The following is a 15,811-nucleotide window of genomic DNA, read 5'->3' as shown; positions in this document are numbered from 1 at the left end:
ACCAACACAAAGCGGCTAGCAGACGACACGGGCGCGTTAAGGATTGCTATTGTGATTGTCGTTTATGGGTGTTTTGTTTGAAACAAAAACAGCAACCGTGGGTATGTAGAGGCACTTATTATTGAACAGTTTTGGGCAGTATTTGTAGACTGTGCTAAAAATTGTAACCATTAGGTGATGACTGAGAGCTATAATTCGAGAATGGAACGGTAGAGAAATGGTCTGAAAGTGATTCGATTTCATCTATTGTTCAGTCTTTCGTTTTAGTGTTCTTAGACTGAAGTCATGGTATCGAAAAAACTCATTACTGACAAATCACACTCTTACATGTAAATGAAGGGCACATATACTGTTCAAACCCAGACAGTAATAAAGTAGCAGCTTGCATAGTCGCTGGCTTTGTTTCACATGTACCACACATATTCAACAGAACTGTTAGGACAACATGAATAAAGCTTGTGCGTTGTTTTCATGCGGTTGTGTAGGCAAGACCGCAAAAACATCTGTTTATTAGAATCTCCATGGAACAGCGAACGCTGATGTTGGACTTGATTGAGACTTTCAAAGAATAAGAAGATAAACAGAATGTGGTTATAACTTGCTCCTAGAGATTCAAATGATTAAGTAGCCCATTTCCCTATATGATACGTCAACGATTTCGGTCTTAAAAACAAAACTGAAAAAAACCGTTTTCGAGAACTCCTGCAGTTCGTCGAAGTGTATAACATGCACCTCATGAATGAAAATGTTTCGTATATGGTGCTACAGTCTAAAAATATTACGGCGGAGATCTTTCATCTCTGTCTACTGTTTTTGAGGATTCGATCGCAGATAAAGACTTGTGACAAGTAAGATTGTGAAGATGACTGCTACTAGTTACATTCCCAGTAATGTTAGTTGTGCTCTTAGATTCCTGTCTAACCGCATACTCGGAAATCGCTACATATTCGGAAAAAATGGTGAATTATTTCTGACAAGAAAAAATATAAAGGTCGCTGTCGGTTGTTTCACTTACAGCAATTTCATCTCCAACAATTTCGTATTTTAAACGCACAGAAATCACGAAATCATTACTGAGGAAGTGCGCTCTTACATGCAAGAAATATTGCAGAAAAATCTTAACTTACACGAAGTCTCAGAACGTGTTGCATACCGGTATATGAAGAGGATTTTTTTTTTCACCCATCCGTGCGTGAACCCGTGTCCTTACGTGTAGCAATCCCGTGCGCTAACCACTTTTTTTCTCATTTTGTTCTAAATTGTTCGTTGAATTTTTTCGACCACTTGGCTACGCTAAATAACAGCTACGCGTGGCTGAATTCTTGTATTATTGCGAGGAACGTAGGCTGACTTCGTTGCCAAACGGTGCTGCGTAAGTCAGAAATGCGTAAAAGTTTGGAAGGTTTCTAATATCAGGCTTCACATAATTGCTTTCCATTGTTACTTGAAAGCTGTAAACACGGTCCGATGATTACTAACTAAATCATTTGTGGGAAAAAGTACACAAAGTCACTAGGAACGTCAGTTCACACTCAGTAATATACGTAAGCAGAGCCGATCTCTTGCTATTTAATGATCTTTAAACTCTCGTTTGCATTAAAATAACACGTATTTTGAGAGAATATTGACCGAAAACGTTTTCTTTTTGGATGTAATCATTCATAGTAACAACCTAACCTAACCATATTTCTAACAAAGGAAAATAGTCTACTATAAACTCACTTTCCAACCGGATGCGTCCTCTGGTGATTCTTTAGTAACACAATCACTAAATCCAAAGGTAAACCCGCTAAATATGTTTAAAATAACAAATTATAGATGTACATAAACCACGATCGACAGGGCCACACCGAAATCCAAACCCTCTCGGTACAATTGTCGTAAAATCGGTGGGAGGACTGTTCGGTAACAAGTCTCAGAAGCTTTCTGAATAGCATATTTCGATAAAGAACTGAAAATGACGTCACTACCGAAACGAACCAACTACATCGATCGATATGGACAATACAGAATAGGGCCCCAGTTCACTGACCACGTCAGTATCTCTCTGTGCCACCATATTCTCGCTTCAACTCCTATAGTTTCTTGAAGTTCCGATAGTTGGCTTCGATATACATAACGTCAAAATCGCTTCTGTAACGGAGGTGCATTAGGAAGAGAAAGCTATCATTGAGTTTGTTTTTGGGAAAACCAAAGCACCGCACACATTCATAGCCACTTGCAGAATGTCTAAGGAGATCTGGCAATAAACAAAAGCACGATGAGTCTTTCGGCAAGGCGTCTGGCATGATGAGTCGTTAGTCAAGGCGTCTGTCACTGATCTACTGTGCTGCTCGTGTCTCATATCTTCAGATATCCACCTGTTTGGCAAAATGAAGTACGCACTCCATGAGAAGCAGTACATGGGTGATGGGGAGGTTATTGGTGCAGCAAGACGTTGTCTCTGATGACGACCAGTAGAGAGGTACAGTGTGGGCATACAGGCCCTCCCAGTAAGGTGGCGTAAAGCCGTTGCATTGAACGGAGATTGTGTTGAAAAATAGTGTTTCGAGGCAAAAGAGTGGGAGGTAATAAGATGTACTGGAATCCTACAAAAAAAATCAACCTGCTTTCAGAAAAAAGAAGTGCATTACTTATTGAACGGTTTTCACTTATAACTTTCGACTTGGTAATTTGTGGACTAGGTCTCTTACCTCACATAGATATGTTTATCCTTTTCCAACATCCATGAAAGTTTGTAACATCATCATGGAATCACCCTGTATAGGTTCAGTCTTCAGTGACAGTTGAGTTTCAGACATAACCTGTAGCCTGTATTCAAAAAAGGAAAAATATGATTTTGGTGCAACAGTAATAGCTATAAAATACTTTGACAAGTTACTCATCCAATTAAAATGTCTGACAGAGAGTGATGTTGTTTTCTAACATAGATCAACATTCTTTCATTTTTATAAACCCTTCTAATACTAAGTCGCGAAAAGAAATAAACAGTGAAATACTGACCTGTACGATGTACATGACCTTGTAGCTACCTTTGTTTTCTGAAATACGTGTACATGCAATTTTGGCAATTGACCTACTCCATGCTATAGTGTTTATGGTGGATTTGATCTATGGGACTTGCAATTAACTAAAGTGAACTGCATTACATTCGACCTGTTGCAGGAATCCTGATGGGCGTCAGCTGCACCCTCGGCTTCACGGCAGCCTTTATATCGCCGCTCATCGTCAGCGTGCTCACCTACAACAATGTAAGTACAAAACATCCTACTACCGACTAAGGTGTCTCAGCTTTACTCAGATGATGATGATGATGTAATTTTAAATTTAAAAAAGTAGAACAAAGGAAAGAGGAATTTCAAGAAAGAATTAAGATAAAATTAAAAGAATGTGAAGCAGAAAAGGTACAAATCACGGCAGCTGAAGAAGTGGGTGGCTTGTGCAAATCTCAAAATCAACCAAAGAAACTGACAAATAAAACAGTGAATCTGATGGATAAGAGAAGAAGAAGTAGAAACAGACGAAGATAAAAAAACTCCTCCCGAACAGGTCATGAAGGCCGAATGGTACAGACCGGCCACCGTGTCATCCTCAGCCCATAGGCGTCACTGGATGCGGATGTGGAGAGGCATGTGGTCAGCACACCGCTCTCCCGGCTGTATGTCAGTTTCTGAGACCAGAGCCACCACGTCTCAATCAAGAAGCTCCTCAGTTTGCCTCACAAGGGCTGAGTGCACCCCACTCACCAACAGCACTTAACTTCGGTGATGTGATGGGAACTGGTGTTAGCACTGCTGCGAGGCTGTTGGCTGAAGATGAGATAGTCTATAAATAACAGTGCAAGGATCTAGATAAGAGCATGAAAAATTACATCCAGAAGTATGAAGAAGATACGCTAAAAGCCGGTCTTGAAAATAAATCTAGTTTAAAGATAGCCAAGAGGAGGTTTATTATTGGAAAAAATCAACAATATCGTTAGACACAGACGAAGACCGAATTACAGATAAGAAAGAAATACTTGAACATATTGAGAACATTTTGCAGCGACCTACACAGTAAAGCTAATGATATCATCTCAATCCCAAACGAATTGGATGCCTCTGTTTCCCATATCTCAGAAATACTCCCCTCAGAAGTCGGACTTGCGATAGACAAGATGAAAAAAGGTACCGCTCCATGTAGTGACGACCTCTCAGTCGATATTTTAGAGCTGATGAATGACGAATCTATAAAGCATTTAGCTAAAATATTTTCATATTGTTTGCACAGTGGATAATTACCAACACATTGGAATAAAACCAAAATAATCCTGATTCATAACAAAGGATCTATCATCACCCAATAAGCCTCCTGTCCACACTGTACAAAGTTTTTACTACAGTTTTGACCACCAGATTGAGCACTACAATTGACCTGGCCCAACCTGTTGAGCAAGCTGGATTTCGTGTAGGGGTTCAGTATACCGGTTATTGATCATATCCTCACTCTAAGCGAAACAATTAGTAGAACAAATGAGTATCATCTACCTCTCTGCCTTGCCTTCATAGATTTTGAAAAGGCATTCGGTTACATCAGTTACCCACCTGTCTTTGAAGCTCTAACAGGGCAAGGAATAGAATATGCCTATATTAAAGTTTTATAGAACATATACAAAACCTCCACAGCGTTTGTGGATGTAGCTGAAGAAACCACTGAATTTCTCATCGAAGAAGGTATAAAACAAGGTGACTCCATATCTCCAAAACTATTTTCAGCAGTTCTCAAAAAGCAATGTCTAAATTAGATTTGAAATCGAAGAGAATCCATATTCTGGAAAGACATTAAGTGCCGGTAACCTGAAGTTCGCTGATGACATTGTACTATTTGTACCCGGCGATAGAGAGCACTGGGTGCACCCGATTGCAAACTGTTGCTCATGTCGGCACCAATGACTCCTGCCGTCTGGGTTCAGAGGTCATCCTCAGTTCGTACAGGCGGTTGGCGGAATTGGTGAAGGCGGAAAGCCTCGCTCGCGGGGTGGAATCAGAGCTAACTATTTGTAGTATCGTTCCCAGAACCGATCGCGGTCCTCTGGTTTGGAGCCGAGTGGAAGGCTTAAACCAGAGGCTCAGACGATTCTGCGGGGATCTGGGGTGCAAATTTCTCGACCTCCGCTATCGGGTAAAGAAATGTAGGGTCCCCCTGAATAGGTCAGGCGTGCACTACACGCCGGAAGCGGCTACAAGGGTAGCTGAGTACATGTGGAGCGCACATGGGGGTTTTTTAGGTTAGAGAATTCCCTCCCTAGGCCCGACAAGACGCCTCCTGAGACGCTGCAAGGTAGGAGTAGGCAAAATGAAAAGGGAATAACAATATTAATGTGCTAATAGTAAACTGCAGGAGCGTCTATAGAAAGGTCCCAGAACTGCTCTCATTAATAAACGGTCACAACGCCCATATAGTACTAGGGACAGAAAGTTGGCTGAAACCAGACGTAAACAGTAATGAAATCCTAAAAGATTGGAATGTATACCGCAGAGACAGTCTGGACAGTGAAGGGGAAGGCGTGTTTATAGCGATAAGAAGTGCAATAGTATCGAAGGAAATTGGCGGAGATCCGAAATGTGAAATGATTTGGGCGAAGGTCACGGTAAAGCAGGCTCAGACATGGTAATTGGATCTCTCTATAGGCCCCCTGGCTCAGCAGCTATTGTGGCTGAGCACCTGAAGGATAATTTGGAAAATATTTCGAGTAGATTTCCCCACCATGTTATAGATCTGGGTGGAGATTTTAATTTGCCGGATATAGACTGGGAGACTCAAACGTTCATTACGAGTGACAGGGACAAAGAATCCAGTGAAATTTTTTAAAGTGCTTTAGCTGAAAACTACCTTGAGCAGTTAAACAGAGAACCGACTCGTGGCAATAACATATTAGACCTTCTAGTGACAAACAGACCCGAACTATTTGAAACAGTTAACGCAGAACAGGGAATCAGCGATCATAAAGCGGTTACGGCATCGATGATTTCAGCCGTAAATAGAAATATTAAAAAAGGTAGGAAGATTTTTCTGTTTAGCAAAAGTGACAAAAAGCAGATTACAGAGTACCTGACGGCTCAACACAAAAGTTTTGTCTCAAGTACAGATAGTGTTGAGGATCAGTGGACAAAGTTCAAAACCATTGTACAATATGCGTTAGATGAGTATGTGCCAACAAGATTGTAAGAGATGGAAAAAGAGACGCCGTGGTACAACAACCGAGTTAGAAAACTGCTGCGGAAGCAAAGGGAACGTCACAGCAAACATAAACATAGCCAAAGCCTTGCAGACAAACAAAAATTATGCGAAGCGAAATGTAGTGTGAGGAGGGGTATGCGAGAGGCGTTCAATGAATTCGAAAGTAGAGTAAAGTTCTTTGTATTGACTTGGCAGAAAATCGTAAGAAATTTTGGTCTCATGTCAAAGCGGTAGGTGGATCAAAACAAAATGTCCAGACACTCTGTGACCAAAATGGTACTGAAACAGAGGATGATAGGCCGAAATACTAAATGTCTTTTTCCAAAGCTGTTTCACAGAGGAAGACTGCTCTGTAGTTCCTTCTCTAGATTGTCGTACAGATGACAAAATGGTAGATATCGAAATAGACGACAGAGGGATAGAGAAACAATTAAAATCGCTCAAAGGAGGAAAGGCCGCTGGACCTGATGGGATACCAGTTCGATTTTACACAGAGTACACGAAGGAACTTGCCTCCTTTCTTGCAGCGGTGTACCGTAGGTCTCTAGAAGAGCGTAGCGTTCCAAAAGATTGGAAAAGGGCATAGGTCATCCCCGTTTTCAAGAAGGGACGTCGAACAGATGTGCAGAACTATTGACCTATATCTCTAACGTCGATCAGTTGTAGAATTTTCGAACACGTATTATGACTTTTCTGAAGACTAGAAATCTACTCTGTAGGAATCAGCATGGGTTTCGAAAAAGACGGTCGTGTGAAACCCAGCTCGCGCTATTCGTCCACGAGACTCAGAGGACCATAGACACGGGTTCACAGGTAGATGCCGTGTTTCTTGACTTCCGCAAGGCATTCGATACAGTTCCCCACAGTCGTTTAATGAACAAAGTAAGAGCATACGAACTATCAGATCAATTGTGTGATTTGATTGATGAGTTCCTAGATAACAGAACGCAGCATGTCATTTTCAATGGAGAGAAGTCTTCCGAAGTAAGAGTGATTTCAGGGGAGTGTCATAGGACCGTTGCTATTCATAATACACATAAAATGACCTGGTGGATGACATCGGAAGTTCACTGAGGCTTTTTGCAGATGATGCTGTGGTGTATCGAGAGGTTGTAACAATGGAAAATTGTATTGAAATGCAGGAGGATCTGCAGCGAATTGACGCATGGGGCATGCAGGGAATGACAATTGAATCTCAATGTAGACAAGTGTAATGTGCTGTGAGTACATAGAAAGATAGATCCCTTATCATTTAGCTACAAAATAGCAGGTCAGCAACTGGAAGCAGTTAATTCCATAAATTATCTGTGAGTACGCAATAGGAGTGATTTAAAATGGAATGATCATATAAAGTTGATCGTCGGTAAAGCAGATGCCAGACTGAGATTCATTGGAAGAATTCTAAGGAAATGCAATCCGAAAACAAAGGAAGTAGGTTACAGTACGCTTGTTCGTCCACTGCTTGAATACTGCTCAGCAGTGTGGGATCCGTACCAGATAGGGTTGATAGAAGAGATAGAGAAGATCCAATGGAGAGTAGCGCGCTTCGTTACAGGATCATTTAGTAATCGCGAAAGCGTTTCAGAGATGATAGATAAACTCCAGTGGAAGACTCTGCAGGAGAGACGCTCAGCAGCTTGGTACGGGCTTCTGTTGATGTTTTGAGAACATACCTTCACCGAGGACTCAAGCAGTATATTGCTCCCTCCTACGTATATCTCGCGAAGAGACCATGAGGATAAAATCAGAGAGATTAGAGCCCACACAGAAGCATACCGACAACCCTTCTTTCCACGAACAATACGAGACTGGAATAGAAGAGAGAACCGATAGAGGTACTCAGGGTACCCTCCGCCACACACCGTCAAGTGGCTTACAGAGTATGGATGTAGATGTAGATGCAAGTAGTATAGAATAACTCCAAATACTGCTTAGTGAACCTGCATCAATCTGCTCTGAAGTTGGACTAAAAATGAACTACGATAAAATGAAGATGTTGATTAATCAGACACCAGAGGGAAATGTAGCTTTTGGAACTATGCAACTTCAGAGGTCACAGAATATATCTATCTGGGTCAACTGCTAAGTATGAACAGAGATTGGCAAACTTTTGGAAGATACTCCTCAGTTTTGAAATCCAATAAGTTGACTGGTCTGAAGAAAACAGTTTTTGGCCAATGTATACTGCCAGTGATAACTTACCATACAGTTGTGTGATATGAGCATTAAATGAGTTCATTGTCAGGAAACTAATAGTAGCCCAAAGAGGAATGGAAAGATTTTTTATTTTTGCATCCCAAAGAGTGAGCAAGTGCAAACTTTTTTTGGTTTTGATGAAGAGATGTGGTACCATTTAGTACTCAATGTTTCCATTTCACATTTCATATCTTGTAGCAATTCTGTCTAGAAACCTATTCCATTCAACCTGGAAATCACGCAAAAGTTTCTCACGGACACTGACGTGACGATCTCTCAATTCGTCAACATCTTACAGACCTTTTACCAAATAACAATATTTCATGAAAAATATTGTGTAATGAATAACAAAATATTGGCTATTTGTTTACATTAATATGCCTATTTCCCTTCAGAAGCTTCTCCACTGTAGCAACATTTTCGTTCATCAGTACATGTTACACTTGCTGCAGGGACACACTTGAATCACCACAACATGCTTTAGTCCCGAAATGCATTTCCACAGGTTTGCTACTAAAAAAACATATCTCAGATCACTGTTCCAAAAGGGTGCAAGTAAATAATGGGGTGCACATATTTGCACTGACATTTTCTGTTAGACAACAATAGGCTGCCAATTGTTGGGAGTTTGTCAAAACACTTAGATAACATCTGCCAACAGCCCGATGAATATACAGCTTTTAGATATTTTATTGCAGTTTTAAGGTTTTCATTTAAATTAATATTGTGTAAAAGGATCTTCAGGTGTTTGTAAGAGGTCTGAGAAAGGAGAGAATTACAGTGACTTCCAGTAGTACCTTACAATATTTTTGCATGGTGTCTTATGCTGAAATCTGCAACTACAAACAACAAATGGACATTATTTAATAATAAGCACTTAAATAATTAATACCATATTTTATAATGTGCAAATGATGTCAAAAACTAACAGTTCTGTTCTATTGAACACTTTACTCAAATAAAATACAAATAATAAAAACATACTGTAGCTGACAGGTTTTGTTGTGACTGAAATTTAGTATTAAATGTCAGATGTTGCATAAAAAACTCTATTTGCTATTGATCAAATAGCTATTGAATTTCTTAGACACTGCAGACGCTACAACAAAACATTAAAATTAAAAATCAAACTCTGAAGAACATTGCAATTGGAATGATAATTATAACAACACATCAACTACTTTCCAAAAAATCAAGGTGAAGATTTTGCATATTTTTTTTACAAAACTGATCATTTGTTGAACTTCCAAGTGCTTCTCTTATATTCTCTCTCTGTCAATGGGTACTAAATATGTATGGATGCTAAACATACATCAATACAAGTAATTTAAGAGGAGATTAGTGTTTAACATCCTGTTGAACACACTAGCAAGCTTGGATAAAAGAAATGAGGGAAGGAAACTGGTGATGCATTTTTAAAGGAACCATCTCAGCATTTGCCTGAAGGGGTTTTAGGGAAATCGTGGAAAACCTAAATAAGGATGACTGGATGTGGGGCAATTAATATAGTGCACAATAGAATACATGAACAATGACATCATAAATATTGAAAGGTCAATGTAGATACCAGTGAGACAAATTCAATGGCATAACTGCTTTGTAGAGTTGGAAGTAAGTTATGGAGTAGAAATGCATTTAGTGTGATTGTGCATTGTTTCAGTGGGGTATGGTCTCCTTATTTCTCTCAAGGAAATGCTAATTGAAGAAGGGTGTGAACACACTTCACAGCATTACATACTACTAATCAGTAGAGGAATAGTTCAGAGCAATGACATGTATCCTGTCTTAAAGCAGCATGTGTGAATGTGAGGCAATAATTTGTGGACAAGAACTTTTCTGAAATAGATTGGCCTGCCCAGTGACCGTTCCTGAAATCAATGGAACACCCCTGGGATGGGTTAGAATAGCGACTTCTCTCCAGACCCCATTGTCCGACATCACTACTTGCTTTGGTTTGAGCTCCTGAGAAAAATGGGCTACCACTCCTCCAGACAAACAAGCACCTTATTAAAGTCCCCCCAGCAGATTTAAAAGTGCCAAAGGCAAAGGATAAATGCACCCCATATTAACAGCCACTAACAGGTATCCAGAAACTTGTGATCCAATAGTGTATATTTCTATTTTTGACTTCACAAAAACACTTGACTATGCTGACTACCAGGAGGGCTCACGCTCTATCTTCTCCCTCCTTACTGGGTACCCCTGCTCTGTTACATTAATTTATCAGATTGTATGTTATTTGTTACAAAATAAACTGACCACAAAAAATATTAGTCAGTCCCATAAAGGAGTATATCAGTGGCTTTGGTGTGCTGTAGGTGGTGCAGAAATAGTAATAAGTCATGACAATGATAGTGAAGTGGCAGTTAGTTGTATTAAATCGGAACAGCAAGATATGGAGACATGAGAGAATGGCAGAATGGAGCTATTGTGTCCCAATAGGATTTGCTATAGTCACTGAAAGCAGGTTCATTTTAACTAGCTTTTGAGCAAACATTGTGAAAGAAACTGCATATAATAGGCATTGCAGGCCCATTACCTTGAGGGAGGTATTTGATCTCAGCAGTACATAAAGCTGAATGTTCTCAGTGAGACAGACAATGCAGAAACTGGGCAATATTTGATTGAAGGCATATAGTGTTGTTTGACAAGTCATGATGTTGCTGAGTGCACCAACCACTCAATGGGCTATTTGCCCATAGTATGTGGAGGGTGTAGTTCCAGCCAAAGGTGGTTCTTTGTTGTAAGGGGAATGATTTTTATATCATTACTTGGTACTACTCCTTCAGGTCAACATTCTCAGTGACCTCCCCTTTCTTCTTCATCTCTATGATGAGTCTTATATGGACACTTCTGTTTTCCAGCATGAAAAGGGCCACATTCATGAGTCTGCATGCATATGTTCATGGTGTGATGAACCATCAGTTACAACTATCCTGGCCAAATAGATCACCCAGTCAAAAATGTCTGGAACTATTAGGATCAGCTGGTGAAAGTAACAGTAAACATCACCACAATTTGATAGTTCTATGTGATTTAAGCAACAGTGAGAGGCTTCAGCTGGAAATTTTATACCTTAAGAAGCTCATGGCTATTCTCCCTCATTGTACTGAGGCTGTAACTAAGGCTAGGGGTAGAAAAATTACTGTGATATCTCCTGGGGGGAGGGGGGGGGGGCGGTGCCAAATTTTTTTGTCCTGTGTGCTTATGTTGGTGTTTTGTATTACACAGAATAGTGTAGGTCCTACATCCTACATGTCTTGCAGCACTTTAGTTGTTTGATGTGCACATATTGCTCTATTGAAATGATATAGAGTGTAGTAAAACACAGCTTCTTTTGTTGAAATTATTGTTCCACAGCCCATTTTTAAGGGTTAAAAAAAATTGACGTAGATATAGAGTATTTCTTCTAGTCAAATAAAAGTGCCCAATGATACTTATCCTCCTCCTCCCCTCTGCCCCCCCCCCCCCCCCCCCAACCCGTCCGATTGTCATTGGCTTCATAATTAACTTTTTAATAAGCTTCAAGAGGAGTAAGATTTACAATAAACTTTTTACTTATCTTTTTTCTCATAGTTGGCTCCAGTTCTTCTTGAAGCTGAAATGTTTGTTATTACCGCTTCTCATGGTTCCAATTGATCTAACAACTTCTGAAAAAATTGCCTGAGCAGTTAATTTTATTCTCTCATGTTTATCTGTATCACACGTCTTTACAATTTCCACATTTAAATCGAAAATTGCATTGTTATTGCCAAAAAATAAAAACATGTCCAATCACATCAGAAGCATGCTCACTACTAACCCATTCTGCGGTACTAACAATATTCCAGAGTTTACAAATTTTCTTGAGAAAATAATCTCTGCCAATTTATATCATTATTTTATACATGACTCCAGAAGTAAAAATAAGAAAAGTCGTCAGATTGTGCAATTAGTAATAGGAATTTTAAGTGTGTCAGATATTTTGTAATTTCAAACACTTCTTTAAAAAAAAAAGTAATTTTAACTGTACATACAGAGCTAATACATGGCAATTGTAACAACAAAAATAATTTCTTTTTATGGAATGTAGCCTGAAATATATTACATTGAGTACAAAATCATATGCAGTTTTTTTTTAGAAAAACAGTTGAGATAATATTAACCTGTTTAAAAAATTGTAATTATTTTTAGTATTGCCTACTTCTGTTGAGGAAAAGTAATGCTAGAGAAGGGTGTCCCTTTATATGGTCCATCAATTTTATTTCAATTTTATGATGTCAAATAATTTTTGTTGTTGTTGTTGTTGTTGTTATGGTGGTGGGGTTGTCTGCAGTAGTGATCTAGGTGGCAATGGTGGTGGTGGTGGTCTTAGATCTGAAGACTGGTTTGATGCAGATCTTCATGTTAGTACTACTGCAACCTACATCCACCTGAACCTACTTACTGCACCATAATCAAACCTCAGTCTCTTCCTACAGTTTTTACCCTCTGCCACCTAATGCCATCTTCCATTACCTAACTGACGATTCCTTGATGCATCGGGATGTGTTCTGTCAACTGATCCTTCATTTGTGCCAATTTCTGCTATAAATTTCCATTTTCTCCAATTTAGTTCAGTTCCTTCTCATTAGTTCTCTTCTTGTCTGAACTGTTTATCATCCACATTTTACTTTCATAATGAGGCTAAACACCAAACAAACAACTTCAGAAAATATTTCCTAAGATTTTAATTTATATTTGATATTAACAAACTCTTCTTTTTCAGAAACAGTGTTTTTGCTATTACCAGTTTGCATTTTATACCCTCTCTACTTTAGTCATCATCAATGTTTTGCTGCCTAAATAGCAAAACTCATCGAATACTGTTCATTTCTCATTTCCTAGTCAAATCCTATCAGCATAATGTAATTTAATTCAAACAGTCTATGACCCTTATTTTACTTTTATTGGTGTTTATGTCATAACTTCCTTTCAAGACATCATCAATTCTGTTGAAAAGATTTTCCATGGCCTTTTAAGTCTCTGACAGGATTACAATGTCATCACTAAAATCAAAGTTTTTATTTCTTCTCTCTGAACTTTAATTCTCTTTCCAAAAGTCTCCTTGGTTTCTTTCACAGGTCAGGCAGTGTACAGGTTGAGTAGCACTGAGGATGGGCAGTAACCTTGTCTCACATCCTTCTCAGCTGTTGCTTCCCTTTCATTTCCTTCAACTCCTATAATCTCAGCCTTGTTGTTGTTGTTGTTGTTGTTTACATTTTATATCACAGTAAGTGAGTACATAGTTCTAAATAGGGGCTAAGTGCCCCCCGCCCTCCCCCAAAAAAATCATCTTAAACTATCCCTCTTGTGTACATGATAATGTGTGCCCACAGCAAACAACAGCACAGTGGCAGCTGGTCTACATCGTGGTTAGCGTGCTGCTGGCTGCGCCAGGTGCTGTCTACACCTGCTGTGCCACATCCGAGCTGCAGCCCTGGAACTCCACCACTGCACATGAACGTATGCATACTCAGGTGCCACCAGCAGAGCTGCGTGCACTTACCAAGCCGGACGACGACTCCAAGGATGCCGCCGGTGCCTAGCATCTGCTGCTGACTGCTGCCACTGCTCTTCCTACCACTCCCTCTGAGGGAGCAACAGATTTGCCTGGTTTGCGTGTGATCAGCTTGTCAGATGCACGTGGATATCAGTATTATCTTGTGAAAGATGCTGCACTCATTTTAGGACTGGTGCTTTCAGTGTTTCTCTCCTGAAGCAAGTGCTGACACTGCATTTCATCCTGAGACCAGGCTCATTTTCTTGTACTGGCAGAGTTCACTTAATTATGAGATATGGATTTTGCAGTGTTTTAAACAACAGTCTGTCAGTTAGTCTAATTTTGTTTAGCTTTAAATACAGACAATTCATTAAAATAAATTAATAATTTTACATACTTGTTCTTTGCTTCACTGAAACTATACCTTTCACTGTTCCTGTACAGTAAGGGCTGTTCAGAAAGTAATACAAATGTAGTTACCTCAAATTAGTGGATACATGAGGATATTTATAGATACTATTTTACATAGTTATCACTCATTAAATCTTCTGCATGTAAATACCGTTTACTTTTGAGCCATTTTTCCAGTTTTGTCTCCATATTTTGAGTCGAATCACGTTTCCACTTCCAAATTTTATTTCTAAATTTCAGCCCCATATAATGTGGAGTTATTAATGCAGGTTCATGTTGTGGCTATGTGACATGCAAGTTGATCTTTATCTAGTCCAACACTGGTGCAAGAAGTAGCTGTACTCACAAAGCTGTGGGTTCCTCTTTGTGTGAAAATGAGTCTCGCATACATGGTGATGTGCATAACTTTTTTGTTTAAAATTACTTTTGATCCAATAAAGACATTTATAATCTGTTCCCACACAAATGAACAGTTGTCATGGGTTCATGAAATGAACAGCAATTTATTCTCACAACTTCACTAATAACTGAGTTACAGGCATCAAGGTCTTTCTTTTTAATGGAACTATGCTATTTTTTGGTTCTAGAATAGGAGATCTCAATGAGAGAAATTCACTGATATAATTCTTTTATAGGTTTAACAGGAAATCATGGGGTAAAAAGATATTGAATTTAGGGAGTTTTGCATTGTTGTTGCAGCCACTGAATGGCCCACCACCTGGAAGTTTTCCAATAAACTTGTGTCAGCAGCTTAAGATTGAAGATGTAAGACCTTACAAAGATTTGAATATGTTTCATGCCAAAGAAAATGTTACGTCCTGAAGTCATTTAGCTGGCATTGAGATGACAAATTAACTTTTGTGCCGCCGACAATGTTTAACAAATGGTGAGATCAATGAAGATTCCTGTAAACTTCTGAATGGTGGCCTATTGACAGTCACATCCCCAGCACAAAAAAACTATTTTTACTTTGTGATTTCTTATTATATCAAGAGAAAAAGTTATATCACAGAATTTGTCTTACAGAGATTTGCTATTCTACTGCCAAAAAGCTGCATAGTTCCATAGGAAAAGAAATTGATGTCTGTAAATAAAATTACAAGAATGCATTGTTGTTGTTCCTGCTCGCCATTCACCTACATGAGAACTGATTATAATGAATCAAAAGTAATTTGATGTGAAAATGTTAAGTGCATCACACTATATAATGTGAAAGTAACACTAGATTTAGCTTTTCTAATAAAAGTTTGTAATGTTTCTTTTTAGTTCTTTCCTTCTTCCCTAACCCAGGGTTCTGGGTAAGTTTTCCATGTTCTCCCCATTTCCTAATGGCCACTAGCCCTTTACCTTCATCCCTCTTCCTTCCCATTCATCCATTCTGCCAGGAGGAGCAGCCACTGACTCTGAAGGCTTGCACATTTCCTTAACTATTACATGTCTTTCTGCTGCCACTTAGTGACTGAA

General features: G+C 39.2%; 1 protein-coding gene across 1 annotated transcript in view; it reads left to right on the top strand.

Annotated features, from left to right (window-relative positions):
* LOC126334605 (uncharacterized transporter slc-17.2-like) overlaps positions 1-15,606 on the top strand; it is a 285,173-nt gene extending 269,567 nt beyond the window's left edge. The window contains exons 9-10 of the mRNA XM_049997008.1: positions 3,166-3,251; positions 13,773-15,606. Of these exons, the coding sequence (XP_049852965.1) occupies positions 3,166-3,251; positions 13,773-13,982 (296 nt within the window). The 3' untranslated portion in view covers positions 13,983-15,606. The remainder of the gene's footprint in view (positions 1-3,165; positions 3,252-13,772) is intronic.
* The last annotated feature ends 205 nt before the right edge of the window (positions 15,607-15,811 follow it).

The sequence above is a fragment of the Schistocerca gregaria genome, chromosome 2, assembly GCF_023897955.1.
Source record: "Schistocerca gregaria isolate iqSchGreg1 chromosome 2, iqSchGreg1.2, whole genome shotgun sequence".
NCBI lineage: Eukaryota > Metazoa > Arthropoda > Insecta > Orthoptera > Acrididae > Schistocerca > Schistocerca gregaria.
This window is presented reverse-complemented; position numbering and strand designations above follow the sequence as displayed.